This window comes from Bos indicus x Bos taurus, chromosome 8 (genome assembly GCF_003369695.1).
Source record: "Bos indicus x Bos taurus breed Angus x Brahman F1 hybrid chromosome 8, Bos_hybrid_MaternalHap_v2.0, whole genome shotgun sequence".
NCBI lineage: Eukaryota > Metazoa > Chordata > Mammalia > Artiodactyla > Bovidae > Bos > Bos indicus x Bos taurus.
In genome coordinates, this window is record NC_040083.1 from 98,974,189 (window position 1) to 98,990,555 (window position 16,367).

A 16,367-nucleotide genomic window follows, 5' to 3' on the forward strand; every position below is an offset into this window, starting at 1 on the left:
AGTGTGCTGATGAAGGTTGATAATGTGCTATTTGCTCAGGTGGCCTGAGGTCCCTGAAAGCAAAGACTTGTCTACTTCACCTTCACGTTCCCTCAAGGAGCAGCCAAGGGTATAGAAAGTGCACTCAGGACTCAGCAACGAGTAGAGCCCTTTAAGACGTCCACGTACCCACAATGAGCAGAGGACATCCATGTACTCGTGGACAGAATCCATCTCTTGTCCACCTGCCACCCTGGAAGTGTGCTATATCTGTGTCGTCCCATTTGGTAGCCTCTATCTACATGTTGGAGATCCAACCAGTCCATTCTGAAGGAGATCAGCCCTGGGATTTCTTTGGAAGGAATGATGCTAAAGCTGAAACTCCAGTACTTTGGCCACCTCATGCGAAGAGTTGACTCATTGGAAAAGACTCTGATGCTGGGAGGGATTGGGGGCAGGAGGAGAAGGGGACAACAGAGGATGAGATGGCTGGATGGCATCACTGACTCGATGGACGTGAGTCTGAGTGAACTCCGGGAGTTGGTGATGGACAGGGAGGCCTGGCATGCTGTGATTCATGGGGTCGCAGGGAGTCGGACACGACTGAGCGACTGATCTGATCTGATCTGATCTACATGTGGTCCAGAGCACTCGAGATGATGTTTGTGTGACTGAGGAACTGAACTTACATTTTATTTTACATTCAATAATTTCAATCTGAATAACCACACGTGACTAGAGGCTACTGTACTGGACAGTGCAATTCCATGATGGGACTGCAAACCACAACAGGGGGGTCTGACACGGAGGAAGGTGTGACTGGGCATCTCAGAGCCCTCAGTCAGCTCCTAAACCTCTTCCTCCCTTCACCAAAGCGACATAGCCCCTGACAGGCTCATACTGGCTCAAGTCATGCTCGCTTGGGCTCCTGCCTTGTGGGACATGCACAACCACTGTGCCCCACAGAGGAACTCACACCCTTCCACTGTAGCCTCAACGGCGCTGTAAATTGGAGCAAGAGATAGCGATCATTTCAACAGAAGCATCATCCAAGCTCAGGTCACAAGGAAATAATGACCAGAGGATTATTCAGCCAGAGGTGTTAAGAACACAGATAAGCTGGAAACCATGTTTGCTGCGGTCAGCGACAAGAGAGAGAGAGCAATCTCACACTTAAGTGTGAAGTGAGATCCGTGATTCACCTGTGATGCCGAGAGAATGGTCAGGATGCATTTAAGGCTTTAATCCTAGGAGTTAGAGTGGTAAAAATTTACAGATTAACCGAAGTGCGTTCTTTTAATCCTCTGCTGTCAGGGGAGGCATCGTATGTTTCTACATTTTGGGCACAGCATGGGGCTAAACAGAATGGATACCCAGTGACCATGGTTGACTTCCTAAAAAAAAAAAATGATCCATGCCCATCACACTTTGTCATTTATGATCTGTGTCTTGTTCCCTTCAAAAAATGATTTGAGAGAGCTTACTCTAAAATGTGCAGACATGGTAGAACAGTGAATTCATTAAGACCAGAGAAAAAATAAGACTCATTAATAAGACAGAGAAGAAAGCTTAAGGACTATGTCAGAAATCTGGGCTCTGCAAAGCTAATGCAACAGAGTCTGACATGCAGCTCTGAGCTCCTTGCTAGTCAAGCGAACAGGGAACAAGTAAATCAGATATTATCTTACTGAATAATAAAAGGACTCAAGGCAGTATTTTAGGAGAGACATATTTTTTCCTGATCTTGAAATGTGAAGGGAGTTTGTCACAAAAGAAAAAAAAAGGACTATGGGGACATAAAAGAATTTGATGCAAACTGTCCTTGACAAAAATTTAACAAAGAAAATCCGAGATGCTGAGATGTTCTCTGCGCGTGTTTTTTTTTTCCTTTATTCTAAATATTCATTAAAAACCAAAGCGAACAAATGCCCTGAGGACAGACTGTGGATCTGAGAAGGTTTTCTGTGGGCAGAGAGAAATGAGCACACTTTCAAGGGTGGGGAATCTTGCAGCGGACGAAGGCTGACAATCTAGAGACATACTGCTCTAGTCAACATGCCCTCAACCTCTGGTGTATGGAATGGTTTAAACTGAGTTTTGCTCATCAACTGGAGAAAACACCATTCAGGAGAGCTAACGGGTGTGTGGACGGTAGGTTGCTGTCACTGACAAAAAAGCAGGGCGAGCTAATGACCCCAGGCACACAGCTCTTGGGGGAAGGGAGTGGACTGATGTTCTCAGCCTGGCAGAGAGCACCCAGGGAGCTGGCTGCTGGCTCTAGCCTCTGCCTCCTCTTAAATGGCCATGGGACCTGTGCAAATTCCTCAACAGCCCCAACCAAGGGACACAGGAAAGATAGGAGCACAAGTTTCTTACTCTCGGTGCGGGCTTCGGTTCTGAGAGACCTCGGAATCACTGTCTTTAGGGGACAGGGAGCCCTTGTAGGTGTAGAACACATCTTCGGTCTCAGTGATGTATGTCATCTCGTTGGCAAGGTTGTCTGCAGAAGAGTGCCGTGGCTTTCGGATCTCGTGCCGGAGCCGAGGACTTCGCCTGGTGGGGAAAGGTGCAGAGCGAAGCGCTGAAAGCAGATTCTACTTCAGGGTTCTATCAGACATCAGTGATCTAACCTCTGTGCCCTGACCGTCCCAAGGGTGGCTTTGCTGATGCTGCTGGAATTTAAGAGCTGGTTAATCGCCTTACTATACCAGAATCCAACCAGGGGCTTCGTGGTCCCAGAGACTCTGAGCCCAGTGGTACGGCCCCTCAACTTTATAAACCGGCAGATGAGACTGGTTTGTGCCCTTTGGGAAGCTGTTGAGTGTTGGTTTAGAGGGAGTTATTCTTCCAAGAGCACTTAAGGTAGGTCTCAATGCATAAGGAGGCCAAATTGGCTGCTCATCAGACAATTTTTCTGATTCATTTGTACAGTATAAATAGAAGGTTCAGAAGCTAAAGTAAGGTGTTTTTTGGGGGCAAAATTTGAACCTTCTTCCAACTATATCCCCTAATGTCAATTTCACTTGATCCAAGATAAAATGTTTGCTTTTCAAAATAGATCTACGTGGCATTGAAAGTGAAAGTGCTAGTTCAGGCGTGTCCACCTCCTTGCAACCGCATGGACTGTATTAGCGCCGCTCTGTCCTTCCAATAGCAGCAGTAGCAGTGAGGCAAGTCACTCTACCTCTCTGAGCCTCAGCTGTACCCATCTGGCTCCTGACAATGAAGCAAATGAGGCAATGTTCTCAGGATGCCTGGGGTGACACCTGGGGCAGCACCGAGGCACTAGCGGCTCCTGTGATCGGCAGCTCTAGGCGGCTGAACTTTCTTAAATTTCATTGTCCTTGCTTTTTCATCTTGCCCTTCCTTTTTGACCACTTCTCCTTGGGGCTGTCAGGGCCTCCACTTTTGCAATCCCTTTGGGCCTGGAGGATCAATACACGGTGCCCAAAGCTGAGCAGAAAGGCTCATGACTCCTCTGGAGAGGACCTATAAATAGCAGTGAGAGCCAAAGCCCGCTGTTTTCCTGACTGTTGTCCTGGCCTCTGCTGCTAAGAGACTTGCAGACAAATTAAGCTGCTACTTTATGGAACACATGGACCACTATAGGATGAGTGCTACATTTCAGGAACCAAGAATCCATCTACTCGGTCATGTTATAACTTTCCACCACTAAACACCATCACCATTCCTGCCCAGAGGATCTGGCCCCAGCGGAGTCTCCTTTCCCAGCAGTCCTGCACAGCCACTCCCTTTCTGCCTGCCTGGTAGAATGTTTCTTAGTCTTGGTAGATCACTCCTTAAGAATTTATAGGTGCACCCTATCAGGAAATGAACAGAAAGCCATAATCCTATTTTAGGGCAGAGTTGAGCCAAGGTTTCCAGCTTGGTTCCCCCCTCCCCCCATAAGATCTGGCTGTTTTGGAGGCATTTAAAAAATGGCCTGATGTCTCTAAGGAACATTATACTAACAATAACAACAATAATAATAAAATAATAAAAATAACTAACAATAACAACAATTCTACCTGATCCTTTCTGTATAGCTTACAAAGCACTTGTACATTGTTAGTTCATTCAACCCCTTTACAGATGGAAAGACTGAGACCAGAGAGATAAACAAATTTGTTAATGAACAGAAGAGCCAAAATCTGAGTCCAGGCTTCCAGCTGCAAGCCCAGTGCCCTTACCCACTTCACCAAACTGCCAATTCCCTCCTTTTAAGCCAAGTCCATCAACTTAGAAGTTGGCAGGCTACTTTCCAATGAGCATTTGCTACTGTTGCTGAGGGTCACACATCCTCTGTCAGTTGTATTACATACCTTTACCATGTTTTCTCAAAGTTTATTTTGTTTGCTATTAATGGGAAACATGAGATTAAATAAAAGTTAAACATGCTTCTTTATCACAGAACTTCTCAAAACCTGAATATACTAATGCATACTACAATTTCAAGAGGGGCACTTCAGTAGGCTGCAGTGCTCCAATTTATTTAGACCAAATAACTTTTTAAAAGAACATCCCAGGGACTTCCCGAGTGGTCTGGTGGTGGGGTGCAGGTTTGATTCCTGGCTGGGGAACTAAGATCCCACATGCCTTATGGCCAAAAAACCCCAAAACATAAAACAGTAGCAACGTTGTAACAAGTTTGAAAGACTTAAAAAAAAAAAAATATATATATATATATATATATATATATAAAAAAATAACATCCAAACATCATACACTAAAAAAAATGTCTAGCTATACTTGTGCATCTCATAAAAATAGTTACTTCTGCAATAGTCAAATATGCAAATATAAACTCTCATCATGGACCATCAATAGTTAGGTTTTTATTTTTACTTAGTTTTTAAGAGAAATAAAGTGTTTACTGGTGGACAGCACCAAAAACAGAAAGACATACCAGTTGGGAGTAATAGGTGGAGACCGGGACGGTAGACTCTTGGTTTCTAAATGTTCCACCGATAAAGATCTCTGCATGGCTGGGTTCCACACCATCCCTCCAATCACCTTTTTGCAATACTGGTTATTTACAGACCTGAAAAACCAGATGCAGGTTCACTTTTTACACTGACACGTTCAACGAGATGGAAGTGATAGCCTAAACGAAACGAACAGTCTGCACACGCTCCCTGCCTGACGCAGGGCCAGTTAACGCTTTGGTGACCCCGGCCAAGGTTCCCGGGAGTGGAGGCACCTGGGCCAGAGATTCCTTTCTGGGCCGGCTTTCCCTGACGTTATTTCTTTTCTTTGGGTGAAAAAATATTTTCTTGTCCTTACTACTGCAAGCAACAAAACTGCTTTCAGAACATAACCACACCTTACCAGATGAGAAGGAATTTCAGGATTAATGTTGGAACACCGTTCAAGGAACTTGAAGGAATTCTCACTTTTACTCACACTGGCATGAATACAAACATTCACCATCCTTCCCGGGGTTCTCTGTCATTCGAGCTGGCAGCAGCTGTCACCGTAAATCACTCAGAACTCTTTAAGAGCAGACCTGAGAAAATATGCTTAGACAGCACAGTTTTGGGCTGTGTTCTTTGAATGTGCCACCCTAAAGGTTACTTTCGGATTTCATTTATACCTGCGTAATTTAAATCTCAGCTCTCTAGACCCCTCAGAGTATGAATTATTTGAGAGGATGGAGTTGGAAACTAGTTTCCGGAAAACTCAGTCTGGAGCTTCTAAATTTTAAATGATATTTTAATACCTTAAAACATTTGACACATTTCCTTGCAGCCTAAAGCCAGCAAGCCAACAAAAATCATGACAAAAAACCTCAAAAGAACATAGGTGACGTGAAGCACACCCTCTGGAATATCAATGTCCTGATTTTCAGTGAGAAATATGGCTGTCACCCTGATCAAAATCTCACAGCAGCATCACCAGGAGAATCTACACCAGAAACCCAATTATCGTTGATTGAGAGCACAGCATCTGTGGGAGCAAGCCCGATGAGTCAAAGGTTGAATGCAGCAGTTCCCCAAAGTATGCGTCACAGGTTATTAATAGGTACTCTTTGGAAAAAGAAGTGTTCCATTGTCCTATAAGCCTGGAAAATACCAAACAAGTTTCTTTCATGTAGAAGCTTTCAGAGGCCCAACATGCGAATGTGTAATTGTATCTCTAGGGGTTGGGCAAATCATGTAACTTAAGCCTCAGTTTCTCCATCTGTGAAACAGAGATAATAAGGGATGAGATTTGCCAGTATGCTGAAGCTGGGATTGGTGGTCAAGAACTGCTGACCTATGGCCACCAAGTCACCCTCCATATCCCAAGTGACCCACAGCTGCAGATTAAAGGGGGGTGCGGGGGACAAGTTCTCTGACTCTTCCACCCAGAATGGCCTGTAACTGCTTTGACCAAGATTAACTGTGCCAGATCTAGGCCTAGCCTTTAAGATGACCAGCTGCTTCTGCCTTAGACTCTTGCAGTCCTGAGCCTCCGCGTAAGAAGGCCAACTATCCCGGGAGAGGCCCTGAGAACACACAGAGAGGATGGGGGTCCGGATGAGTATAGCCTTTTGATAGTTCTGTCAAGGCACCAGGTGTGGAGAGGTGGTCCTGGACCCTCAGCCTAGCCCAGCCCAGCCACCAGCCTCATCTCACCAAGAAACCCCAATCCACACACTGCATGCAGTAGAAGAACCATCCAGTCACGCACACCCTTCCTGAAAACATGACCCACAAGGTCTTGAGATATAACAGAATGATGACTGCTCTAAGCCACCAAAATAGGAGTGGTTTTATCTGTCACAATGGATAACCAAAAAAAAAAAAAAAAACCCATCCTCCGTGTTGGCCACACTTTATAGAAGAAGAAATTGAAGAAGCAAATTAAATTAAAACTGATGTAGATCAGATTTGAAGCCAGGTTTCTTAGTAACAGAGTCCAAGCTTTCAGTTGCTCTCAATGCCACTTCTCAGCTCGCCGAGAGGATTAAGTCCAACCAAAGTAAATGCTACATTCCAGCAAATTATATTCATAGAAATAGTTTCTGCAGGTATAAAAATACTGAATGGTTTTATAAGCCAAAACCTTGAAAAATATATTTGTTCTTGGTTCATCAGAAACAGAGAGAGAGCATTTAGCACCATAAATACTATCAATGATATCAACAGACATTTACCACTTATTCAATCTAGAATGCTACTGATTGCCAATATAGTAGGAAAGTCACTGAAATGGTCAAATGGTCTGATACAGTCCCATGTATCTGATAATGGCTCAGATAGGGGCACCATTTTTAGTAACAGCCACATCAAAATCCCATGGATGGAGGAGCCGGGTAGACTGTAGTCCACGGGGTCGCTAGGAGTCGGACACGACTCTGTAACTTTCAAGTAGACACCTGAGCGGCTTCACTTTCACTTTTCACTTTCATGCACTGGAGAAGGAAATGGCAACCCACTCCAGTGTTCTTGCCTGGAGAATCCCAGGGACGGGGGAGCCTGGTGGGCTGCCGTCTCTGGGGTCGCAGAGAGTCGGACACGACTGAATCGACTTAGCAGCAGTGGCAGCAGCATCAAAGAAAAAAAAAAATCACAAAAATAAATTTTCCAACCAAACAATTTAAATAATTTGACAGGCAATTTTTGCTACATCTTTTATTTAGAAGGCAGGATAAAAACATATACAAAAATATACACTGCATGGTTAGTTTAGACAATATACTATAAACTAAAAAATTTCAATTTATAGATTTATTTTACTGTATTAATCATTAGGTATTTTGAATATCATTCCTATGACTAACAGCATACATGGAACTGCCATATTTAAAAAAGAGTTAAACAACATATGTGTGAGGAGCAAAGTAAGCGCTCAGTAATCGTCAACTGCAATTACTGTTGTTACTACCATGTGACTGTTGTTTGTTGTGTATGTCAGTCAGCTGACTCTGGAAATCTTTACTTGTGCTCATTCTGCTGCTGCTGCTGCTGCTGCTAAGTCGCTTCAGTCGTGTCCAACTCTGTGCGACCCCATAGACGGCAGCCCACCAGGCTCCCCCATCCCTGGGATTCTCCAGGCAAGAACACTGGAGTGGGTTGCCATTTCCTTCTCCAATGCATGAAAGTGAAAAGTGAAAGTGAAGCCGCTCAGTTGTGTCCGACTCTTTGCGACCTCATGGACTGCAGCCTTCCAGGCTCCTCCGTCCATGGGATTTTCCAGGCAAGAGTACTGGAGTGGGGTGCCGTTGCCTTCTCCGTGTGCTCATTCACTCATTCATTATCACAGAGCATCTTATGGAGTTAACGTTCAGTGGGAGAGGCTCTCTTAATGCCACCAAGATGACCATGAGTCACTGCCGTGTGCTTTCATTGGGGAGTCGTTGCAAATGTGGGTGTTTGGGAGCTCTGAGTAATACAGAGTTGAGGAGGCAGAAGCAAGCAACAGGAATAGAAGTACCTGAGTGTGTGTGGAAGGAGACATCGCTGCTTGTCCCTGCAGAGACTTTCATCTGAGGTTCTAATATCCACCAGCAGCTCTGGCCCCAGGACGTGGGGGCCTCCGGGGAAAGATCTCTTTCCCGGAGGATATCTGCTCCCCGGGGGTTACTAGGTTGGGTTTACATTTCAGGCTGGTGTGGAGACTGCCTCCAGAGAATACTCACTTTTTGGGGTTCCTGGAGCCCAGAGACCAGTATTGAGACAGAACATTCTTTTCCTGAGGTAGCAGCTTCTTTGCCTGGAAGAATGTATGGTGCTCGACACAGGACTTCCACAAGTTTTTGCAAGATCGGTAATTTAACATGTTGAAGGCCACTATATGCTCCCTGGATTCCGTCTGGGAGAAAAAGCACAGTAGAGATTTCAACTGCATAGCTGGAGAAGTAGGGTCTCGAACACTTTATGCCCACATGTGTGGTAATCCGGGAAGAAACAACAGACAGTGGAAAACTGGCTTCAAAATTCCTTAGGCCACAAAACAGGGTTCTAAGAATATTCAACAGCAGGAGTTGTTAACCATCTTTATGAATGTGGTAAAAAAAAAAAAAAAAAAGATGACCAGCGTCAAACTCTCTATCACACTCTGTGGTCTTTTATGAATGCTTTCGTTTCACATCTGTCTACCTTTCTAGGTTGGATATATTTGGAACAATCGAATAAAGGCTGCCTGATACAATCCTTTTTAAAATTTAGCTCTGGGAAAAAATCTCTCCCCTGAAGAAATAATCTTTCACCTGTCAAATGACAGGACTCATAACGCTTTGGATCTCTCTATTCGCTTTCCACAAAGCGAGTTAAATCTAGTGCTCACTCAAAATCATCATTTTGATCATTTGCTCAATTTCCCTCCTACTTGAATTCAGGCTTTCTGTTCTCATGTTAAATTACCATCGTGAGCATTTTTCTGGTACCCTGCATCTTGCATATGCAGCTCAGGACTGCACAGATTCTAGTCCTTAGTAGACTCAGATTCTAGTCCTTATTTGCTCTGAGCTTTAGTGTTCTCATTCCTAAGAGTTCACTGTGGTGTGGAGCCATTTTAAGCACACACTGTCTTTGGAAAATTGGGAAGTGGTGTAGTGACGGTAAGTGAGAAATATGCAGCCTAACAAACAAGACAGAGGGTGGCGTCATGGTAAGAGCTGGCAGCTCAGATTCATAAAGACTGGCTAAAATTCCAGCTCTTCCACCTTGCTAGTTGTGGATTCCCTCACCTCTAAGTCACTCTTCTCCAAGTGGAAAAGCAAGCTGAATTATGTGGAGGGCTGTGGATTCCTCCTATGAGACATACACCCAAGGCCACCATGCATTTTAAACACATCAAGGGCAGAAACTGACCTTGCTGACTTTCACTGCTATCTCTGCGGTGGGCTTGGCCAGGGGCTTTGACCAATGGCACCTCTACCTAAATCAGATGATTCCCTGAGAAGTGGGCATTGCTGTGTTCCAGCAAACAACGTAACTCCGACTAGGGGAGGTTAAGTAACCCGCTCAGCTGGGCAAGTGGAAGAGCTAGGGCCTGAACCCCACATCTCTGGCTCCAAAGCAAGCGACTTCCCCAGCCAGATAAGCAGAGTGAATTACACAGAGAACCACGGGGCCCTCTGGATCCCAATACCTACTTTCTTTCCACTGCTTGCTGAGCTCTCTCTCCCCTGTTACATGTACGACAAACGCCTTCACCTACCGAAGGGCTAAGAGCTGAAGTGGCTGACAGCAAAAGAACCAAAGCAAGCAGAGGTTTAACTCACCTGTTTTTGTCGCTGATGTATAAAGAATTTTTTCCTTTTGAAAGAAATTTTTAGAATGTTCACCCTGCCAAAAAAAAATAAAACATGACACAAAAAAAGCACATCAGGGAGCAGCCGGGTTGCAGCTGACGCCTCATGGTGATGGCCAGGGGCTCTCGGCTTCCTAGACTTCGCTCCAGCGTAGAAAGGATGGCGGCCCCATGGCCCCGGCCAAACACCAAGTAGCTGACCGAAGCTGAGCGTCACATCGCGGCCACTGGATTATGATGTAGCTCTGAAATAACAAGGACCGTGGGCAAGGCGCTCCCTTTGCTGTCAGCTGTTCTGTGACGCTGCAGCTTTACGGGAGCTGGTGTGTACCTGGGCAAGACAGCTGAGGGCAGTGTGGAGCAGTGGGAGGAGCACAGACGGACCTAGACCCACGGCCCAGCTGCTTTGCAACTTAAAAGCCACTTAACAGCCATGGGTCGACTAGCCTCTTGTCTGCAGAGTAACACAATTAGAGCCACCACGAACTGAGCCTTTTTTATGCACCACGTCCTCTACTTCAAGCTTTATGGCAGCCCCTCTACTAAGCCTTGCAACAGTCCAAATTGTTATAACCAATTTCAGATGAGGAAAATAAGGCTGGGAGATATCCCGTAAGCGCTCAAGATCATTCATCCAGAGATGCTTGAAGCCAGGATGGGAGCATGTACTCTTAATTCCTCCAGCAGAGAGCCTCTGGAACAATGGGGACAGCACGATCTTTCTCAGATTTGTGATGATTCGAGTCTTTTGGGTCTCCTCAGGTTTTAGACCAGAATTGGGCACAAAGCTTCAATTAATAACTCAGGAACTGCACAGAGAATACAACTCCTGCTCAGAGGAAGTTCTCTGGATTCTGGCTCATGTGCCGCCCAGGAAGGATTCCTTAACACCAAAACCTGCCTTGTGCTGTTTTTATCCATGTTTCACAGGGTATACCAAACCATAGGGTGACCAAGGGGGAAGGGGATCTCCAGTAATAACCAGAAGAATTTTCCCAAGTACAGAATCTGGATGAATTGTAGAGGTAAGAGGTAAAAACTTGGGAGAAAGTCTCTGTCCCTTCTTTAGAAGTAAAAGTTTAAAATTAGAGGTACCATTACTTTTGTTCAGCATATTTTTAAAGCATGATTCAGAGAATAATTAGAACTGGTTTGCACTTACCAAGGATAGAAACTTGTGCAAATATATTTTCGGTACACAGCAATGCCCGCAGAAGCAATTCCAATCATTAGATCTAAATTGTGCAGATCCTGTAAAATAGGAAGACCTCAGATTCACAGTGTTACTGTCATGCTTATGGCCTCTGGTAACTCAAGCACCCACGCTTTTATAAATAGCACTAAGTATAAGCTCCAAAAGGAAAATTACAGAAAACAGGCAAAAATCTCCTCTTAACAGATAAACTTAAGATCTAAGTACTTAGCACCAAATTCTCCTAAAGTGAAAATATATTGCCTGACAGCAATACCTGGGTCCTGCCAGTTTACAAAGTTATTAGGCAAGCTTACTCATTCCACAGAATCAGAGAAATGAACATCTGCCTTTATACTTTCAATAATTAGTATCAGACACCGTATTAAAAACAGAAAAGCCTCGTCCCCCACACTGCTTTAAACAAATCTCAACTCCCATCACTGCAAAGGCTTTAGCTGAAGTGAAGCACTGCTGATTCTAAACCCAATGAAGAAATAAAATATGGCTTTTAGATCCAATACATTCAACATTTTTAAGAGCCTATGTGCTAGGCATTGTTGTAGACAATTAAGATGACAAAGATACAGTGACAAAAGCTGTTTTAAATCTGTTAAAAAACAAGTAATTTTAAAATAAAACAGTTCCAGCACGGGGAATTCCCTGGCAGTCCAGTGGTTAAGACTCAGCTTCCACTGCTGGGAACCTGGGTCTGATCCCTGGTTGGGGAACTGAGATCGTGCATGCTGTACAGCATAGCCAAGGAACAAAACGAACCAAAGGAAAACAGTTCCTCCCCCTGAATCATCAATATTCTCTTTACCCACTCGGATACTCATAATTTTATTTTTGATGTGGACCATTTTTTTAAAAGTCTTTATTGAATGTGCTAAAATATTGCTTCTGTTTTTAAGGTTTGGTTCTTTGGCCCCAAGGAGTGTGAGATCTTAGCTTCCCGACCAGGGATTGAGCCTGTATCCCCTACACTGGAAGGTGAATAACTGGGCCACTGGACCACCAGGGAAGTCCCTCTTCATTTTTAAGAAGGAGCAGAGTTACCAGTGAGTGTGAACCTTAGGTCTGTCACTTACTAGCTATGTTGGTTTGGGCTACTGAGCCTCAATTTTTCCTTTTGTGCAATAAAGATTATCGAATCCACCTCTAAGAGTTTTATCAGGTTGAACTTAGAGAATGTAAGAACATAGAACAGGGCCTGGCATCGCTAGGTATAATCAACATTCATCTCCTTAGCCTCTCAAGGGACAGTGAGATGAACCACTTATGAACGGTGACGTGCATGTGGGGAGCTGGAGAAACTGCTCAAAGCAAATGCTGCTGACACATGGGGCATCCAGAGAGTAACTACGACTGGGCCCCCAGCTGAAATCACACGCAGAAAGCAACACCAAACTGCAAGCTGAAAACCACGGTGGCATCGAAACATGATACTTGGAATCGGAATACATGGAAATATGAGGCAGGTGGGAGAGGAAATTAGCAAACAAAATAAAAATCGAGTGCAGAATAAAGCAATAAATGAATGCTTTGGATGCGCCAGTGACATGGGTCTCAAATCTCCTGGTTGGATGGTGCTCCCATCTGCACCACACCCACAGCAGAGAGGACAGGTACTGTTGTCTAAATTCAGGCCCATCTCCACCTCCCAGCTCATGGAGCAGGACTGTGTGACTAGTCCTGGCTAATGAGCTATGATCAGAAGTGATGCATCTGGAACAATGGCTACTATGGACTAGGTATTCAGTTACTATTTGTTTTCTTTGGATATGATGTAGTCCAATTACAGGTAGAAAATGTAAAGTTGCCAATTAGACTGAAAGACGAACTCCCCAGGTCAGTAGATGCCCAATAAGCTACTGGAAAAGAGGGGAGAAATAACTCCAGAAAGAATGAAGAGGTGGAGCCAAAGCAAAAATAACGTCCAGTTGTGGATGTGACTGGTGATGCAAATAAAGTTCAATGCAATAAAGAGCAATATTGCAAAGGAATCTGCCATATCAGGTCCATGAATCAAGGCAAATGGGAAGTGGTCAAACAGGAGATGACAAGAGTGAACGTCAACATTCTAGGAATTGGCGAACTAAGATGGACTGGAATGGGTGAATTGAACTCAGATGACCATTATATCTACTACTGCGGGCAGGAATCCCTTCAAAGAAATGGAGTAGCCCTCATAGTCATCAAAAGAGTCAAAATGCAGTACTTTTGGGCAATCTCAAAAATGACAGAATGATATCTGTTTGTTTCCAAGGCAAACCATTCATTATCACAGTAATCCAAGTCTATGCCCCAACCAGTAATGCTGAACAAGCTGAAGTTGAATGGTTCTATGAAGACCTACAAGACCTTTTAGAACTAACACCTAAAAAATATGTCCTTTCCATTCATTACAGGGGACTGGAATGCAAAAGTAGGAAGTCAAGAGATACCTGGAGTAACAGGCAAATTTGGCCTTGGAGTACAGAATGAAGCAGGGCAAAGGCTAATAGAGTTTTGCTAAGAGAATGCACTGGTCACAGCAAACACCCTCTTCCAACAACACAAGAGAAGACTCTACACATGGACATCACTGGATCGTAAATGTCGAAATCAGATTGATTATATTCTTTGCAGCTGAAGATGGAGAAGCTCTATACAGTTAGCAAAAACAAGACCAGGAGATGACTGTGGCTCAGATCATGAACTCCTTATTGCCAAATTCAGACTTAAATTGAAGAAAGTAGAGAAAACCACTAGACCATTCAGGTATGACCTAAATCAAATCCCTTACAACTATACAGTGGAAGTGAGCAACAGATTCAAGGTATTAGATCTGATAGTCAGAATGCCTGAAGAACTGTAGAGGAGGTTTGTGACATTGTACAGGAGGCAGGGATCAAGACCATCCCCCCAAAAAAGAAATGCAAAAAGGCAAAATCATTGTCTGAGGAGGCCTTACAAATAGCTGAGAAAAGAAGAGAAGCTAAAGGCAAAGGAGAAAAGGAAAGATATACCCATTTGCATGCAGAGTTCCAAAGAACAGCAAGGAGAGATAAGAAAATCTTCCTCAGTGATCAATGCAAAGAAACAGAGAAAAAAATAGAATGGGAAAGACCAGAGATCTCTTCAAGAGAATTAGAGATACCAAGGGAACATTTCATGCAAAGATGGGTACAATTAAGGACAGAAATGGTATGAACCTAACAGAAACAGAAGATATTAAGAAGAGGTGGCACGAATACACAGAAGAACAATACAAAAAATATTTTTATGACCCAGATAACCACGATGGTGTGATCACTCACCTAGAGCCAGACATCCTGGAATGCCAAGTCAAGCAGGCCTTAGGAAGCATCACTATGAACAAAGTTAGTTGAGGTGATGGAATTCCAGTTGAGCTATTTCAAATCCTAAAAGATGATGCTGTTAAAATGCTGCACTCAATAATGCCAGCAAATTTGGAAAACTCAGCAGTAGCCATATGACTGGAAAAGGTCAGTTTTCATTCCAATCCCAAAGAATGCTCAAACTACTGAATGACTGCACTCATCTCACACGCTAGTAAAGTAATGCTCAAAATTCTCCAAGCCAGGCTTCAACAGTATGTGAACCACGAACTTCCAGATGTTCAAACTGGGTTTAGAAAAGGCAGAGGAATCAGAGATCAAATTGCCAACACCTGCTGGATCATAGTAAAAGCAAGAGAGCTCCAGAAAAACATCTACTTCTGCTTTATTGATTATGCCAAAGCCTTTGACTGTGTAGATCATGACAAATGGAAAATTCTGAAAGAGATGGGTATACCAGACTACCTTACCTGTCTCCTGAGAAATCTGTATGCAGGTCAAGAACCAACAGTTAAAACTGGACATGGAACAACAGACTGGCTCCAAATTGGGAAAGGAGCATGTCAAGGCTGTATACTGTCACCCTGCTTATTTAACTTATTATATGCAGAGTACATCATGCAAAATGCCAGGTGGGATGAAGCACAAACTGGAATCAAGACTGCCGAGAAATATCAATAACCTCAGATATGCAGATGACACCACACTTATGGCAGAAAGTGAAGAAGAATTAAAGAGCCTTTTGATGAAAGTGAAAGAGGAGAGTGAAAAATCTGGCTTAAAATTCAACATTCAAAAATCTAAGATCATGGCATCTGGTCCCATCACTCCATGGCAAATAGATGGGGAAACAGTGGAAACAGTGACAGACTATTTTCTTGGGCTCCCAAATCACTGCAGATGGTGACTGCAGCCAAGAAATTAAAAGACACTTGCTCCTTGGAAGAAAAACTATGACCAACCTAGACAGCATGTTAAAAAGCAGAGACATTACTTTGCCAACAAAGGTCCATCTAGTCAAGGCTATGGTTTTTTCAGTGGTCATGTATGGATATGAGAGTTGGACTATAAAGAAAGCTGAGTGCCAAAGAATTGATGCTTTTGAACTGTGGTATTGGAGAAGACTCTTGAGAGTCCCTTGGACTGCAAGGAGATCCAACCAGTCCATCCTAAAGGAGATCAGTCCAAAACATTCATTGGAAGGACTGATGCTGAAGCTGAAACTCCAATACTTTCACCACCTGATGCAAAGAACTGATTCATTTGAAAAGATCTGATGCTGGGAAAGATTGAGGGCAGGAGGAGAAGGGGATGACAGAGGATGAGATGGTTGGATGGCATCACGGACTCAATGGACATGGGTTTGAGTAAACTCCAGGAGTTGGTGACGGACAGGGAGGCCTGGTGTGCTGCGCTCCATGCAGTCACAAAGAGTCAGACACGACTGAACTGAACTGATCATCATAATAAAAATTATCATATTTGAGTACATAATAGGCTGTAACTTGAACAGCACTAAGATTAAACAGTAGAAACCTTGGCTCATTAAAGAGCCACTTGGAAAATGGAAATCTATACATTTTTCACCTCTTTAACCATGAGATGGTCTTATA

The 16,367-nt window shown here is 43.8% G+C and overlaps 1 protein-coding gene across 4 annotated transcripts in view; it reads right to left on the reverse strand.

The window, feature by feature from the left end:
• The window catches only part of PTPN3 (protein tyrosine phosphatase, non-receptor type 3), a 121,479-nt gene that overhangs the window by 41,654 nt on the left and 63,458 nt on the right, over window positions 1-16,367 (reverse strand). For all 4 annotated transcript variants that reach the window (XM_027550475.1, XM_027550473.1, XM_027550472.1 and 1 more), the window contains 5 exons: window positions 11,381-11,469; window positions 10,190-10,253; window positions 8,603-8,775; window positions 4,886-5,020; window positions 2,356-2,532 (listed from right to left, as the gene is read on the reverse strand). In XM_027550475.1, the coding sequence (XP_027406276.1) occupies window positions 2,356-2,532; window positions 4,886-5,020; window positions 8,603-8,775; window positions 10,190-10,253; window positions 11,381-11,469 (638 nt within the window). The remainder of the gene's footprint in view (window positions 1-2,355; window positions 2,533-4,885; window positions 5,021-8,602; window positions 8,776-10,189; window positions 10,254-11,380; window positions 11,470-16,367) is intronic.